General features: G+C 42.8%; 1 protein-coding gene across 1 annotated transcript in view; it reads left to right on the top strand.

The window, feature by feature from the left end:
- The first annotated feature begins 13,669 nt into the window (after window positions 1-13,669).
- Window positions 13,670-17,630, top strand: part of PRDM1 (PR/SET domain 1) — a 32,882-nt gene continuing 28,921 nt past the window's right edge. Inside the window, exon 1 of the mRNA XM_040060796.2 lies at window positions 13,670-13,829. Within this exon, the coding sequence (XP_039916730.1) occupies window positions 13,824-13,829 (6 nt within the window). The 5' untranslated portion in view covers window positions 13,670-13,823. The remainder of the gene's footprint in view (window positions 13,830-17,630) is intronic.

Genomic DNA, 17,630 nt, shown 5'->3' with positions numbered 1-17,630 from the left:
AGACAATAATTGAGTGTGACTGTTTTCTTTCAGGGGCCAGGCCCAGGTGGTGAAAGTTAAGTATTGTCCTTCAGATAAGGTCCTGAAAGCAGTTTTCCTGAATGTCCACTGAGCCCTTCTGCAAAATGTCCTTTCTGGGTGCTGAGCTGCAGACAGACAAAATCCAGGCCTTTTTGCAGGGCAGCAGCAGTTTTTAGGGATGTAGCACCAGAGGATTTTATGGCTGCATTGCAAATACAAAGCTGGCTCACCTCTTTGGCTGGAACTCTAACCCAGAGGCGCAGAGATCACAAGAGACAAATGTCTTGAATTAAGAAATGGGGTTGACATCTATAAAAGTCAAAGCACATCTAGTAGGCAACATGTGTAATAAGACTATAATACTATATCTAATAGGGAGATTGGGAAGCTGTCTGAAAAAAAAAAATGCAGCTTCCGTTCAGATCCGCACATTCAAAAAACAAAATACTCCAGATTAATGGGGTTTTTTGTTCCCACACCCCCCTTCCCCTTTATTTACTGATCTGAATCCCTATGCTCTTTTCCTAAAAATCAGTCTGGGTTTTTTTTTCGGTACAGGGTTAGTGACAATCTTGGTAACAACTTTGCCTATCTTCATTGGAGTCCATAGTGAAAAAATTTATATTTCTATGAGGTTAACAATATTCCCCTCTTGATTTCTATAAGGTTGTTCTCTTCAAATGACACTTCTATGCGTCATAATGTCAACACTTACCATTTGTCTGGGGCTTTACATATCATGAATATCTAAACATTATTTAATTAACCTTTGCAAGTGTCCAGTGTGTCAAAGAACCCTAAGATAGAGCCAGACAGGAAGTGCTTTTTCTGTCCTCCAAAAGTTTTCAAATTGTTACTTATTCTGAGTTGAATGGACTCAAAACTTTGGGGGGGAGTTTCATAGAGGAAAAGTGGAGGATGAGAGAGCGTGAGAGACACAGTGGTTTGCTGCAAAATGGCCAAAAGTTCCAGAGTGCTCCCTGGGGAAGGGGAGAGCTATCATTTCAGCCCTTTGTCCTGCATGGTGAAGTTTTGGAACTTTAGCCTTACGCCTCCACATGCTGAATTAGGACTATAATGATTGAGCCAGAGTCCGGCCAGCTCTGCTGGGTGGTCTGCAGACAAGCACTGGGAGAGGTCACCATGGCCTTCTAGTGAGAGCAACTCCCAAAAGCTTTGATGGCTGTAGCTTGGACTGTCTTTTCTTTTGCACTCTGTGTAAGTGGTCTCACTGCCAGGTGAAGCTGCGCTCTTATCCAGGCAGAAACACCTCTTACTCAGAAAGTAGCACATATGTTCCACCAGGAAGCCTGGGTTTTGGCCGTTCGGCATTTCCCAGGGGAAGCTGACCCCTTGGGTCGGTAAGGGTAGTTGCTTCAAAGACCACAGAAATTGATACCATATTCAGTTTGAGAATTCAGACATTGATTCTATGGTTTAAACCTCTGGACCACATTTTTTCTGAAAAAGGTAGGAATATTTGCATTTTTACATAGGGAAACTGAGGCACAGAAAGGGTCTGAGGTTTGCCAGAAGCCACATACTAGGCCTGTGGAAGAGCTAAAAACAAACCCCAGGTTTTCTGGTACCGGCATGAATGATTCAGCCACAGCACATTGTGAGGGCAGGACAGGAAGGAGCAAAGAGATAAAAAATGAATTTCTTCTGAAAGCGAAAATTCTTGTTCAGGTAGTGTTTTCCATTATACCCAGATCATTACTACATCCCTGTAATCTAATTTTTCTTGACCATTTGGGTTTAACAGTGAATATTGCATTGGCACCTACCCCTGGAAACTCCTGGCCTTCTGCTAACCACAGATTGGTGGGCTAAAATGAGAGACTGCCCATTGAGAATATAATCCTGGTCTGCAGGGGGCACAGAGATTTCTTCGCCTCTGGGAAGCAGCCAGTGGTTTACAGTTCCCCATGCCTGAAGCTCCACGTTTTTACCAGTGCTTGAAGCTCCACGTTTAGGTAACAGCACGCCACGCTGGAAGTTAACATGAACCTTAAAGAGGGGGGCAGGGGCCTTTAGCTGATGAGAAGAGTGATGACTTTGCTTGTGGCAGTTCTAAATATGTAGAAAATACGTATGAAATTTTAAAGGGTATGTTACCCACAGGTTCAGGAAAGCAGATATTTTCATGTCTTCCTTCATTTAAAATATAGTGGAAACCCAATATAATTCTGTTCACATTTATCAAATATGTTTTAACAGAAAGAAAATGGGGTCAATAAGTCCCCTGAAAAGAGGCTAAAATGAAGGAAGATAGAGTTCATCACTTCCATATTTTGCGCCTGTGACTTCCAAAATCAAAGGCTTGGTAATCCTAATGGATTGACTTCCAAATTTCCTTGGATTTGTATGTGTATTTGCTGGACTTGTCTCTCTCCAGGGCTTAGCTGGATCCCTGCAGATAGATTTTTAGGTTTATATGGTGTAATTCCACTTAGTCCAGCTGTAAACTTGTGGTGGCTGAATTAATACATTACAAGGGGAAAAAAAGAAAAGAGTATACCTACAAACCCCCTGGCTTGTATATCAAATCCTGAGGGGGGAAAAACTGGGCATTTCAATTAGTTGGTTGTGTGGCCTGATTGAAGAACAGCCCCATGGCTAACAAAGCTTTGTCTGTAGTATCAGCTTGCTCCTCATCCACCAGGACAAATAGAGTGGTTGGTCATTAACGGGCTAGCCATCGGGTAGGGGTTTTGTTCTTAAATGGGGGCTTTGTCTTATCCCTGCTGTTTAAGCCCTCTCCCAGCACTCCTCACCTGTCATATCTGTCATACATTTAATTCATCATGCTCTCTGGTCAAAAGCTACACTGATAGTATCAAAAGAAGAGGAGGGGGCTTCTTATAACTTTAGCGATCAAAGGAGATTACAAAGCAAATAAGATTTTAATGAAGGCGGCAGGTTTGGACAGGAGAATTTACTGCAATGCGAATCGCTAACACATAAATGTTCATTTTATCTGTATAGTATTTGAGAGTGGAATCCCTGGCTATTACAGAAGGAAGGATGGATACATGTATTGGTTCATGGTTTTAATTAAAAACACTGAGGGAGGAGATGCGGGGAGGGGGAGGGGGAGAGGAAAGAGCTCTTTTATTTCACTTTAAAGGTCATATTTTTATTCTGTGAATATGATAAGCAGACTGTGTTTAAACACAAGTTTGTTTTAATGATGACAAATACATCAAGCAATTTGCCACTGAACTGATATTGTCAGGCCAATGCTCTCTATTATTTGACCTAAGTTTCAAAATATCAATCCAATACTGAAATGCACTTGGCCTCGTTGTATCTATTAAAGAGGTAAAGCAAGCAGGCAGTTTCCAGTCATAGTCATGGAAATCCTCATGTTCCTGAGATCACACATGATGGGGGCCAGAGCTTCAGAAGCGCACCTTTTGTGTCTTTGTGTTTTTCAGGAAGGCAGCCCTGTGCCAGCGGCATGGGGAAAACTGCCTGCCTTCCCTTACAGGGAAGCACATGCTTCCCTGTGGCACTTCGTCATGGAATGCGAGCCTGAAGCATACCCATCTTAATTCACAGAATATTCTGAATTCGCCATCTCTTCAGTGAATGGCCTATATCCTCGGCATTATTAGTGCCATGCTCTAACCAACTGAGCTACTCTCAGTGGCTCGTTCACTATTACCTTTTATTAAACTTGTAGTCTTTCCACAGAAGAATTTTCCCATTTGGGATTGTCGGTCCGGATTACATGCTCTGTTTTCTGATAAGGTGGAAATGGCTGATGGGTAATTATCTCTTGCAGTTCCTAATGCTGCTAGTGTACAGTATGTAAATTCTGCATGGCCAGTCATCTGTAGATTCAGTTAGCAGCAAAGACACGCCGCTGGAAACATAAAGGTTTTGGAGCAGATCGTCTTGACGCATAAAAGAGAACCATGGGATCAGGCTCCACCACTGTGGATTTATGAAAGGCAGGTGCTGTTTGACTAACCTGGTCTCCTTATGACCAGATGACCTGTTTAGGTGATGAGGGAAAGGCTGTGGATGTTGTCTACCCGGACTTCAGTAAAGCCTTTGATAACTGTCTCCCACAGCAGTCTCCTGGCTGTTCATGACTTGGACAGGGGCACTCCTCACTGGGTGAAAGCCTGTCTGGATGGCCAGGCCCAAAGAATGGTGATGGATGGAGTTACATCCAGCTGGTCACCCATGGTATTCCCCAGGATTCAGTACTGGGTCCAGATTTGTTTAATATCTTTATCAACTACCTGGACAGGGGTTTAAGTTCACACAGTTCAGTCAGTTCACACATGACACCAAATTCGGCAGGAGTGCTGCTCTGCTAGAGGGTAGGAAGGCTCTACAGGGGGATCCAGACAAGATAGGCTGGATCAATGAGCCAAGGCCAATTGTATGAAGTCCAACAAGGTGAAGTGCTGGCTCCTGCAGTTGGTTCACAGGAACCTTATTGTAGTACTACAGGCTGGGGGAAGAGTGTCAGGGAAGCTGATCAGCAGAAATGGACCTGAGGTTGCCAGTCGGCAGTGGCTGAACATGAGCCAGCATGTGCCCAGGTGGCCAAGAAACCCAGTGGCATCCTGGCTTGGATCAGCAACAGTGTGGTCAGCAGGACCTGGCCAGTGACCAGAACCCAGTACTAAGCACTGGTGAGGTTGTACTTCAAACACTGTGTACAGCTCTGGGACCCTCCCTACAAGAAAGGCATTGAGGTGCCAGAGCAAGTCCAGAGAAAGGCAGCAAACCTGGTGAAGGATCTGGAGCAAAAGTCTTATGAGAAGCAGCTGAGGGAGCTGGAGTAGTTTAGCCTGGAGAAAACGAGGCTCAGTGAGGACTTTGCTGTTCTCTATGACAAGAGGAAACAGCCTCTGGCATGAAGGTCAGTTCTGATTGGATATATTAGGAAAAATTTATTTGCTGAAAGGGTTGTCAAGCAGTCAAACAGGCTGCCTAGAGAAGTGGTGCAGCGACCATCCTGGGAGGAGGTATTTAAAAGCCATGTAGCTGTGGCACTTAGAAAGATGGCTTAACTGTGGACTTAGCAGTGCTGGACTCATGGTTGGAATGATCTTTAATGTCTGTATGAAATTAAGGGTCATTTGTAGCTGAAACAATTCTATGAATTTATAAAGCAGTGCTTTGAGCACTGGCTGGCATCTGTGCAGCGTGCAGAGCCAAACCTGCCCTGTTAGCAGCAGAGCTAGGCATCTTTACTTTGCAGTTTTTCTTTGTGATGAAAAGAAAGCCTTTGCTATTGCTGAAGCCTTTGATAAAAGAAGGGGTAGTTTGTATTATTAGCACGGATGTTAACATCTTTACTTCAAAGACAGAGGGGAAGTGACTGCCTAGCTTTCTTTAAATTGAATTAAAAACGTGGGGTCCAGGAAGGAGCTCACAAAACCATGTCTGAACTTGTCAGCCTTTACGGGTTTAGGTGGAAAACTCCACTTCTCACTTTCCGCTGAGTAATACTGAGAGTTCATTATTTGTGTGGTTTTCAACCTGGCTTTGAATTATGAATGATTTACTTAAGAAGTGATAAACTGTGGGTCTGCCCTTAAGCTAAGAGGAGGTCGTCCCTACAGCTGACGTGTTTTATGTTCAGCAAGGTGCTCAGCACCCTTCTGATGTTGGAGGTAGTATCTAGTAATTTCATCTGAGGCCTAGTATCCATCCCTTAAGTTGCTTTTCTGCAGCCCACAGGATCTCCTGATATGCAAGGCCCAATGAACTAGTTCTACTGAAAGAGAGATGAAACTTCACATGTGATCTGTCATCTGGTGGCATGAACCAAAGTCAGACCCAGATTTTTTTGCAAGTGAAGATGGGATAAAGATACAGCCAGTACTGTAGTTCAGAAACTCTGCTTGAATCTTGCTTTGAGTAAGCATGTCAGCAAGTAACTTCTTAACTGATTTGTTTTAATTGATAGCAATAAAAACTGTGAGTGAATAGGACTGTATTTATCTGATCCTATGATGAGACAGTACAGCAGGGGCAGCTGCTGCAGGGCTCTTCCAGTGTTCACACCAGCTCGGTGAAAGGGTGTTAGTGGCACTGGGAGTTGATCTGCAAGACTCTGCCCTGTAAACAGGGTTGGCACATGTGCCAGACACAAACATTTGCATTTACTGTTGGTTTAAGGACCTGCATGCTTTTATTCATCTGGAAATTGGGGGGGTTTTTTCTTTTCTTTTTTTTTTTTTCCTTGCCCTGAGTTAAGGTGGCAGAGGCTGACTTAAAACATAGCCTTTCCTTTCACAAATTAGAAATTTTGAGAAGGTGCTCAAGTTACTTGAGGTATAGAACAACCACCTCTACTAACATGTTTTGGTTATAAATCTTAATAGGTTTTTGCAAGACCAAAGTACTTAGGTAAAGAAGTGTTTTTTAAAGTAACATAAGTCCACCTGATAGCATATAAAAGTCAAATGACAGAGCAATTCTCGGGTTATTGTTACAAAACTAACCTTTCAAATGAGCTCCTAAAATGCTCTGTGGTTAGCGTTTCCCTTATGGAATTTACTTTTAAGCCACTTTCTCCAAGTTTAAATCTGTCTACAGAAAACTTCAAAATCTTTCTGTTGTTGTTGTTAGAAAAAGAGAGAAAGAAAAATAGCTTGCTCCTTTTTTCTGTGTTAAAGCAAATGCTTTTAAAATGTATCACCCCATACCTGACGGGAATTTAAAACAAAAATGAAAACCTTCAGAAACTGGGCATCGGTTTTCTTCGACAGCACAAAAGCCACCGTGCCAACATTTAGAACTGCAACACATCAGCCGCTCTTAGAGCTCCATACTTTATTCTCTGCATCAAAGCTCTGGTGGGGGGGAGTAAAAACAGAGAGTGAGAGAGCGAGAGAGTCAAGCTCTTCAGAGCCTCTAATGACGCGTGCCAAACACGTGGAAGGTAAATCCCCTAATTCAGTCTATTCTTTCAGCATTCCCTGGCGGGCAGCCAAGCTAAATATTTCTGCTGGATAAAAAATGCACCCTCCTATGCGGCACTTTCTTAACAGGATGGCTCTCCAGCTTTAGTGGAGGGGGCTTCTCTGGGGGAAAGCCAACATGTGTGTTCTCTTATCTATTTATTTATTTTATTAAAAAGGGGCTTTATGGGCTGTGATTGGATTAACTTAGTGAACCCTGGAGGAAGAGGAAAAACAAATTGGGAAGCTGGTTTAGCACCCCCACCTTTTTGTCATCTTCTTTTGGGATTTCCTGGCTGGCTGCCACCTTGAGCCTGTTGAATGTTCTTTAGATCAATCAATTAAAAAGGCTTTAATATTTGGGTGATTGGAACGCAACATATGGGCTGCTGGTGCGGATGTCATGTGGTGCGTGGAGTTAATTGAAATGATTAATAGAGGTGTTAGTTTCTTCAAGACTAATTGAAGAAAGAATATAATTGGAAGCATAGACTAACCATTATTGTTGACTTTTTTTTTAACATATTGCATCCTTTAAACACTTGTACATGTTTATAAACATGCAGATGGACTTTGTTTAGGTGTCTTCGATGTGGTGATTTGCAAAATCACATCAACTCTACAAAAGTCAAATTTATTTTTATGTAAATTAATTGGAAAAAAATATTTCCCTGTGCCTTGCCTGTTTTCAGTAACCAGTATGTACACTGAATTTCTGGTACCTGTTTGTTTTTACTTCCTTGTCAGACTGAAACCAATTGATTCAACCTCATCATTATCTGTGGGGCCAGGGCATCCATCCACAGAAACTGATGGGGAGCCTCTGAAGGTCTGTTAGTGCCCTCTTCTCTCTGCACAGCGAACTGTCATAGCGCAGTGCAAATGTGCCAGGTATTTTAAGGAACAGCATCACTGTTGTACTGCCCCACACCTTGTCAGCTTGGCCATATTTCAAAGGGATAAATAGATAAAGAACTGTTGAGCAGCCTGGATTTGACAGCCAGAAAGAAATGTCAAATTAGTGAAATTCAAAAGATTTAACTGACATCAGCTCTTATGGCCTCACCACCTTCTTTAATAACTTTTTTTTTCAGCAGTAGTAGCCTGGGAATTTTTTATTAAAATTTCTAAGCTATTGTGAAATACAAAATGAAAGCAACGAACTGGCTGCAGAGGACATCTGGCAGCAAGGAGAGGGTATGAAGGATGCCTCTCTGAAAGTCGTCCTGCTGCACAGCTCTACCCGGCGCTCAGGGTAGAAATGGGGAAACAGAAAACATGACAATCTCTGGTCTGTAGTCTGTGAGCACAGGCTGGCTGCCCGAGCACTGCGCGAGGAGGAGCAGCATCGCGTCCTGCTTGCTGCTGGGCTGTGGTTACAAGTGCCGTAGCAAACTTTCAGATGGGGATCTCTTAAAACTGAAGACCATGGCTTAAACGACTTAGGAATCTGCTAGAAGGCAAGTGTTCACTTGTGGAAGAAGAAAATCAGGCAAGATGGCAATGAAGTGTTGATCTAAAAGGTAAATCAGTTTGGATTTAGGACAGATAAACTACATTTGGAAGTGCATTTTTTTCACACCAGCTTTCTTTTTGCCTGCTTTTTGTAACTCGGGAAACACTTGTGCATAATTTTAATATTCTGGAAAATAACTGCTTTCCTGGAAGGGACATACATATTTTCCCTATTTGTTTTCCTTTGCACATGTGATGCAGCTCATGGATTTGTGTATCTCTTTCAGTAGTCAGAAAGTTTATTCTGCAGCCCAGAATAAACTGAGCAGAGAAGCGATAGATAAGTTTAGAGGGGGTTTGTTGTTGGCTTAGAAGAAAAGAGTATAGGATGGTTTTAATATTTTAGAGTCTTCCCACACAGATTTCCAGTGATGCTTTGAAGGCAACTGTGTGTCTGCAAAGACTTTGAGCCTCCCCGGAAGATGTGGCCTGTCTTGCGTACAGATCTGAGCAAAGCGTTTGTAGAAAGGAAGTGGCTGTCCTGTACTGGGGGCTGAGAGGAAGGGAAGGCATTAGGTCTGATTGCAAGCTTCCCTTACTCCCCGTTGCCTGATTTGTGTGCACGTAGTGCTAATAGCTTTAAGTGAGAGGGATGTGCTGAGACAGACTGGTGCAAATTTATTCTTTCCAAAAAAATTTTCTATTATTATTATTTGGTGATGAGATTAGTCATTTAAGGATCTGGTTTTATTACAGCAAGCTACTGCAATTACATAGTCATTTGTTTACTTTACTAATCTTAACAGTGATGAAAAATAGGAGTCTTAGCATTCCATTGCCTGTGTTGCCCATTAGGATTTAGTACAAGAAAAAGGAAGAAATTGTATAAACTTAGTGGAATAGGAGTATCCTCTCTGTCTCTATCAAACCTTGCCATGTTGTGTAAGTATATAAAAATTCTAGTGCATTGGCCTGGATCACTGAAAGAGGAACAGCAGACTAAGGAAAAAGGGTTTAAATCTGTGCAAGTGCTTTGTATGTGGCTTGTGTCTGATGGAAATATTCTCATTCTCATACAAAGGAGAGTTTTCAATAACATGCCCCTAAAACAAATCTCAGGGAACGATACCTAGTACCCTGCTAGCATCACCTATTGCTAAGACAGACAATATGCATTAGGAGATCTCACTTTAAGATTCTCATAAATCTACCAAATTCTTAACGTGTGCCTCAGGTGTTTCTTGCATTTTCTTTTCCTATGGATGGTTGCATTTTCCCCCAAAATCTATTCTGTCATTTCCAAGAATTTGGCTATGACAAAAATTGTGTTGCTGACATTAGGAGTGTGATGACTTTTCTGTTTAAAAGTAATCTCCACCATGACAGCCCCCATTTTTTGGAGAAAAATTTGAATGACAGGTTCAGTGGCTTGGGGAAGGGCAGCGTATGTGGCAGGGGAGGGTGGTGACTGTCATTGCCTGGGATGTTCAAATGCCATCCCCTCTGCCAGGAGCACTTCCTAGTTCATGGATCTCCATGTGTCCTTCATTTGCACTGAGTCTCTGTCAGAGCAAGATCAGAACACACTCTGGTAGTGTCCCCACATCTATCTCTGACTCCCACACCCAGGAGAATTGCTTTTGAGCTGGAAACCAGCCTGGAGGATTGGCAGAGCAGCCCTCCCAGGAGGTGCAGAAGGGCATCAGGGCTCCCTTCAATGGGCAAACACTCTTGAGTCTAGAATGGAACACCAGAACTGAGAGCAGAGGAGTGCATGTTGAGCACGTGCTCATTGCAAACCATCCTGACGCCAGAGAGTCGTCAGAAGGAACCGGTTTTAAAAGCCTACGGACAAGAGCTGAACCTGGAGGGGATTATGAAGGAGGAGAGACTATGTCTGGAGATCAGCAGTGTCAGGGAAGAGGGAAACTGAGAGTAAGGTTAGTACCAGACCAGGGGATTTATCTTTATGGGTTATTGTAGATGGAGACGAGCAAGCTTGGTGTTAAAAGCGGGCGGGATGTAAGCCAGCTCTGATCCAAAAGCTGCCTGCCTGCATTAGCACAGTGCTAAGCCCAAGCTAATATATCCGGCTTCTCACCAGGGCTTATTAGCTCGGGCTCAGTGCCATACTAACATAGTCACAGGAGTTCCAGTTGGCCTGACACCATGTCTGCTCAACGTGGGAAATGAGCTCAGGGCTACGTGCCTGCACAGGAGCACCAGGAGATGCTTGCAGACTTGACTGCACCACACTGATGAGGAGGCTGTGAGGCCAGACCTGCTGGTCAGCAGGAAGGGGCACGTGGGGATGGAGAGCATGTCACGTTTGCCTAAAGTAGGACAGGAAAGGAGTGCAGTGCAGATGAGGAACCAGGAGGGACTGAAACTGGCTTGATGAGAAGACTTGGCGCACAGGAGCCTGGGTGTGGGAGTGGTAGATGTCAGTGACTGGAAAGGGAAACTACAAGAGGGGTCAGGAGGAACAAGCTGAGGACTTGCTGGGCAAGGAAACCAATCAGAAGTCTGTGTCGAGCACTGGAAGAGGAAGAACAGACTCCACACCACACCTGGCATGAAATCAAGATGCCTGAAAGCAGTCATTCCTCTGCTGCAGCCTATCACCTGATGAAATCCATCAACAGAAGTGTCCTATCCCTTACAATGCTTATGCTGACCTTGCCAAAAACAACCATATTGTGCTGTGAGACAGGTCTGCCAATGGCCCTGCAGAGGTCTGTGTGTGGCAGATCAGAATACCTCAGCTCTGTTCTTGATCTGTGTAGTCATGAGAGTAGTGCCAGGTCATGAGATCTCTGCTTTTTCTATTTGCAGTTTCAAAAATCAGCATAAAAACTGTAGAAAAAACCTTACTAAAATTGCAAATTCAAGTTCTCCAGAATTTAAGGTTGTTTGCCTAACTCCAATTTGATCCTCTTATGCATTATGATACAGTCTTTAATTACTCATTTAATTGCTGTTAACTGGCTACTTGCCTCATTCAGACATAAGACAAGCTTGATAGGGGAGATGAATTGGGGTGGTGTAATAAAATGTTATCTTTAAGACACCTCTTCCCCCCATCTCATTCGCTGCTGCGTAAGGAAGTAAGCCATGGTAGGAACAAGTCCTGCTCTCCTCAGAGCAGGTGAGCTCTGCTCTGAAGAACCATATATCATTCCTACCTGTGATTTGGAATAAGATTTGGGCCAATTCACCTCAGCAAAGCCTTTCGTGGGTGGGCAATAATTTTGACAACATCTTGGGTGCCGGATGTGAAGCCCTGCAAAATACAGAGCCATTACAGATGCCAGGAAGAGAAATGCTTTGAACATATAAAATAATGCGCTGTGCTGAGTAAATCAGCTGCTCTGCATCCCAAAAGTAATGTATGCTTTTGATGTTAATGTCATTGTGTCTCCATACCCCTTCTGCAGAGCGAGAATAGCAATAATACCTTCATCAACATACGGGGGAGGTATTGTGAAAATCAGATTAGTCATTATTTGATGTTTGTGAAGCGTTCAAGTGCTGCTGTTCTGATGAGCAAAGCGGAAAAATACAAGACAGAATTGGTTGTCTTCATTTGAACGGTCTGTGGTTAAAGTAAGGCACTGGGCCTTTCAAGGAGAAAGGAGAGAGAAAAAAATCTGGAAAAACGGCTCTTGTAGTCAGCACTCTTCTTTCTGAACACCGAATGAGGTGGAAAAAAAGATGGTGCATCCTCTGCCAAGACTGCAGAACTGAGTTTCTGTACACAATCTTAGATCTCCTGGCATCTTCTACCAATTGAAAGAATGCCTGAGTTTGCACCATAATAGGTCTCCATTTACTGACATTTTGGAGTGTTTGTCTCACTGCAAAGCTTGGGGTTTTTAATGTGAGTCTGTTGTCTTGCAAATCTGATGGTTGGCTGTAGGTTTTTACAGAACTTTGACTCAGCTTCAGGGAAGGGGGAATGAAGAAGCAGAAGAGTGAACTTCTGGAAGCTGAAACCCTCCTTTCCCTGGGTTTGAGCAATCCGTGCTGTTATGAAACCTTTTGAAATCTCATTTGCTGATGTCTTTCTGACCCCCCAAATTATTCTTGTGTAAATGTTGACACCCAGCAGAGATGAAATCATTGACTTGGAAAAACATAACTAGCTTATCAGAAACTGCAGGATTCCAACAATACACTAGCAACGCCACCATTCTTTTTTCTCTCTTTTTTTGACTTTTTTTTTTATTGTTTGTGGTTAGTTGGCAGATGGTATTGTGAATCAGACTGTACGTAACTGAGGGAACAGAATGGTTTTTTCAGTTCACATGAACCCAAATCCCTGTCACGTATCAAGCCAGTTTTACTTTCGGGTCTTCTGTGTGCTTACGATTTTTATATATTTAGTCATTTCATGTTGATAGTTTTAATTACAAACTCACATAGTGTATGAGCTGAACAAGAGCTAGATATGTTTTCCAACTGAATTCAGGCTGCCTGTAAATTTTCTATGCGTGTTGTACCCATAGCTCACTGAAATCAAAGAACATCAAAGTTTCTCCACTGACCACCTGAAATCAGTTAGTCCTCAACTGGTTCTTTTCATGATTCTGACACTAAAGTTATGTGATTTGCTTGCTGAAGGAAAGTGATTTAACAGTGGACAGACAAACCATCAGAAAAATATTGAGACTTTGGTCTCCTGTATCATGCCATTAGACATCAGGCAGGGCAAAAGGAACAATTGCAATCCATTTATTCATGGACAGCTGTAAAGCCAGAAGGTGCATTAAAACTTGATTTTACACCTTGGATGTTTAGGATCACAAATTAGCTCCATAAATAAAAATCTTTCTAAGGAGTTTGCTGTGCACAGGAGAAGGGAGCTGCGCTCTAGCAAACTAGGAAAAAAAATCAAAATAGTCTTGTTGGTTCAAAAGCATTAATTTTGAGTTCTGCTGTTCAGATGTGAGTTTTGGTGGTTTATGTTTCAAATTAAAGACGTGGCTGAATGTTCATTATTCCTATGATAAAAGCAGTAGAAATAGGTGCAAAATGGCCCTTGTGCAATGCTGTAATTTACCTTTATTTTAAACTGGCTTACACATCTTAATACATTATGACAATCAGAATTATCAGGCCACCAGGCGGAGAGGAGTTTGTTTTGTTAATTGCTCTTGTTAAGCCTAATTACAGAACGGGGTGGAGTGGATGTGAGGGGAGGGAGGAATCTGCTAGCAAGAGGAAATTCTAAAATCCTCGGAGCAGTTCCAGGCAGTGTATGTTGGAGAGCAAGAGTGCGGGTGTGGTGTGGAGTGCGTGAGCATGCGTGCGTGTGTGTAAGAGTGTGAGAGCGAATGACAGACTTTTCCATATGGACTAAAATCCTGAGATGCATAAGCTGGAGGTGGGGAACCTGTGCTGTGTGGACACATGAAGGTACAGCTGAACAAAGAACTGTGCTGTAGTTTTCTTTATGAACTAACTCCTTTTTTTTTTGGAGGGGGATGGGAGGGGGTGGGAGATGCAGATTACTTACTTTGCTGTTAATCTTTGAGGTTTGCATTAGATTGAGCCTTAAAATGGTTTGCCGATACGCTGCACTGTTCTTTGATATTACAGGTTGCCACGTAGCTGTGGGTTGGTACCCTAAAGCCCTTTGAAATGTTTTCCTTCTTCCCAGTGATTGTAGCAGAGATGTGCCGTGCACAGACTCTATTTGTTTATACTTTCCAATGGAAAGCATGCATCCAAAGAGCCCTTCTGCCCTGCTTTATTCCAGTTTGTTTATGTGCCCCACATTACGCTGTTGGCGAATTACTGTGCCTGACCTGCATTGTCAGCCCCCTCTTGCCTCGGGAGTCTCCGGCACAGAAGTTTCTGATAAGGCAGTTTTGAGCAAGCCAGACACCAAATGAATGATTCTATAACAAATCTGTGCTCTTCTCCGGGGTATGTTACCTGACTTGTTTGCTGCCAAGGTGGTTTTATTGGTTTGGCTACTGGGTGGAGGGAGGAGACTGGAACAGCGCACGAGTCACGCTTTTGTTTTGCTTAATTATAATGTACACTTTTAATAAAACCTTTTAGTGCCGTGAATTAAATGTCACTGCAGTCCTGCACAAGAAGAAAAATGCTACTGCTGTTGTAGCTGACAGCTGAGTGGTTAGATGGCCAGCATGAATCTGAGGCTCAGAAGCCTTTTCTTTGCTGGCTAGAGATACTGCTGGGTAAATGTGTTTACTTTTTCCGTAGTATTTATACTAGTTAATGTGTCGCACTAGATAAATCTACTTCCTGAGTCCATCTTTCAGCTTGCTCTCTTCCCTCCCAATTGACAAATGGTTTGAGTTTGACACCGTTTTATCAGTTGAGCCCCTGCTGGGTGCTGCATGCCTGCTTGTTTCTGCTTTATCGTGAAAAGTGAATTATCTGCAATATTTTGCTACCATCTAACTAGCAGTTGGCAGGCTTTTCTATATGAACTGATTTAGATTTCAGCAAGGGGAGGCTGTTGTCTTTCTCTGCGAAGCCGTGTTGTTGCTCTCCAGGAAAACAAAAGATCCTGGAGCTTTCTGCACCGCAATCTGCTGCTGTCCCACTTTCAAGGAGGTGTTTTGTTTGTTGCAGCAGCTTCCTATCTTAAAATGATAAATTGAGCGGACATGTGTGCTGTTTTAAACTGCTGTCTCCAGGGCTTTGTGTTCACTTAGGATAAAATTCTCTATTTTGTGGTAGGCTCTGGTGTGATTTAAACTTGGTTTAAAGATTACAGAGCAAAAGGGAAAGCATCAACATCTTCAGCAGTGGTAGTTTGACGAGGAATAGCTGTCAGAAGAAGAACTCTACTGACTTAACCTCAAGTGGTTTGCAAATGCATTAGGGATTCATTAATATTAATAGTAGAATAGACATTTCCTGCTTTCATTTGACATCGTCCAAGCTTTTTTTTTTTTTTTTTTTTTAAGAGCAACTTGAAGTGCAGTTTTAACACTTATTCAAGTTACTACAAGGATGATAAGCTAAAGTTAAACAGAAGGAGACCTCTGAGTGTGTGGGGTTGGTCTCTAGGAGTCCTGGAATTTGGTGCTGTGCTTTAGAGAAAGACTAGTAAACTCTTGGTTGAGACTTTCAAGGCAGTTTGCAAAATGGGTCCGTTAGGTGTGACTGCAACCAGAATAAACTGTTGTCACAAGAAATTGTTCTATGAGGGTGACAGGAAGGTCACTTTCAAAATGACATGTAAAGGGTAATAACTGTGTGGATTTCTAAGGTGGGCACAGTAGTTAGTGGCTTGTTCATAAGTTCAGGGGTGGGAAAAAAAACCCAAACCAAACCCTTCTTGAGTCTCCAAATACTCTGTGAGGTTGGCTGAACAGTTCAGTTTGAAAAATAAATAGACCCAAAGTAATTTTTTTCTTGCTTTCAATCTTCTAAATCCTGTGATGTGCATTTTTAGGCTTCTGCTCTGTCACCAGAAGGCTTCCAAAATTTATTCATCGGGGGGGGGGGGGGGGGAAGAAAAATTGACAAACCCACCAAATATCTTTGAGACATAAAATAAACATAAGAATTCTGTTAGGACCAGCAGGGAACATGTAATAGGGATGACCAGTTTTCAGCATCCTGCATATCACAGTTTCACCCATTGAGCCCTTTAAGTAAGAGAACTTGTGGCCGTGGAATGAGGCAGGGGCTTGCTTTTTATAGAGAACACAGCTAAACAGTCCCAGTTCATAAAATATCAAAACAAAACAGGTAAGCCCCCACAGAGCACCTAGTCTGGCAAGTCTAGTGATGCAGCAGCTACAAATGCAGAAGTGCACATGAGTTTGGCACCTCTTACTGATAGGGCAATTTGAATTGTCAGTGTGCGTCTGCTCTACTTGTTGAGCCTAATGAAAAGTACAGTTTAATCACTGGTGTGCCAAATTGACCATGATTAGCTGTTATTGCAGATTAGTGCATTGTCTGGGGCTCCAGAATTATTGATCCGGGTGCTGTGCTCTGGTGTTTTCTGTGCCCTCTATCGTAACCTCTCCTTAATGCTTAGGGCAGAAAAGCAGGAAAGGAGAGTAGGAGGGAAGAAGTCCAGATGGGAAGAAAACAGGTCCTGAAAAGACCACATAGGAACTAGGTCAGGTACTCTGGAGATTAAAGAAGCATGCTTCATCCCTGGACGCAGGAGGCAGGGACAAGTAGCATACAATTACGAGGAATTAGAACGGCAACAAGTAGTGCAGATTTATCAGCATTAATTGTCTATTGTCAGGACAGAGCCCTTCTTGTAGATCAGGCGCTGCCAATGCTTTAATACCTCTAATGGACTCTCTATTGTGGGATTATCTCTCCTAAGGACAATGTATTTCTCAAAACTAGTTGTTTTGGGAGAGGGAGGGGGGGAAAAAAAAAAAAAAAAGAAAAAAAAGAGAAGAAGTAGCTGAAGTAGCTGCAGCCTTCCGTTGTTTTGGGTTTTTTTTCTCCTCTCTGGTTTGTCACATTTGCAGGAAGTAGCTGAGAGCCCTGTGTTGCTCTTCTGTCAGCAGCACTATTCCTTCAGGGGAACTGATAGATACCTATTGAACATTAACCCCCTTTGCTCCACCTTCCCCAACGAGCTCCTCCAGAAACAATAGGTGGTTGATAAAGAGCAGATAAGCAAGGACACCCGGCTTAAGAATCTCTCTGCTATCTTTATTTTAAAAGCTTTCCTGGGTTTTGCAAAGTAAACATTACAACATTTAAAGAAGGATAAGGTGTCAACTATTTAATGAGAAGTTGTGTTTAATAGCAGAGGAATTCTTCCCTCCCCCAGCCAACACACAGGTATGAAAAGACTGTTATTTCACCACCCTGGGGTAGGAGAGGTGTAGAAATGACAACTGTACTCCTAGAAACTTAAAAGTGGTCATACAGACCAACCCTTCCAGATTCCCCAGTCAGCTCTAAACATACAGTCACTATTTTAAATCCTTTGGTCCTCAATGCACGGTAGTCACATTGCTGGATCCGTGATAATCTGTGGGTAAATATTTTCATTTCCACCACACACACTTTGTCATGGTGTGTAGCTGTTGTTTTTGTTAATCTGTTTTGAAATGCACTCTGTGGCCAGCTCTTTGTCTGAGAAAAGTGGCGTAGTTCCACCCATGGATCTTGCCCTCCTTCTGCTGTGTTCATCAGCTCCAGGAGATTGGGCAGCCTGGAGAGTGCCTGACATGAAAACTAAATTGTGCAGGA

This window comes from Hirundo rustica, chromosome 3 (assembly GCF_015227805.2).
Source record: "Hirundo rustica isolate bHirRus1 chromosome 3, bHirRus1.pri.v3, whole genome shotgun sequence".
Taxonomy (NCBI): Eukaryota; Metazoa; Chordata; class Aves; order Passeriformes; family Hirundinidae; genus Hirundo; species Hirundo rustica.
The sequence above is the reverse complement of the archived record's forward strand: the minus strand, read 5'-3'. Positions and strand labels throughout refer to the sequence as shown.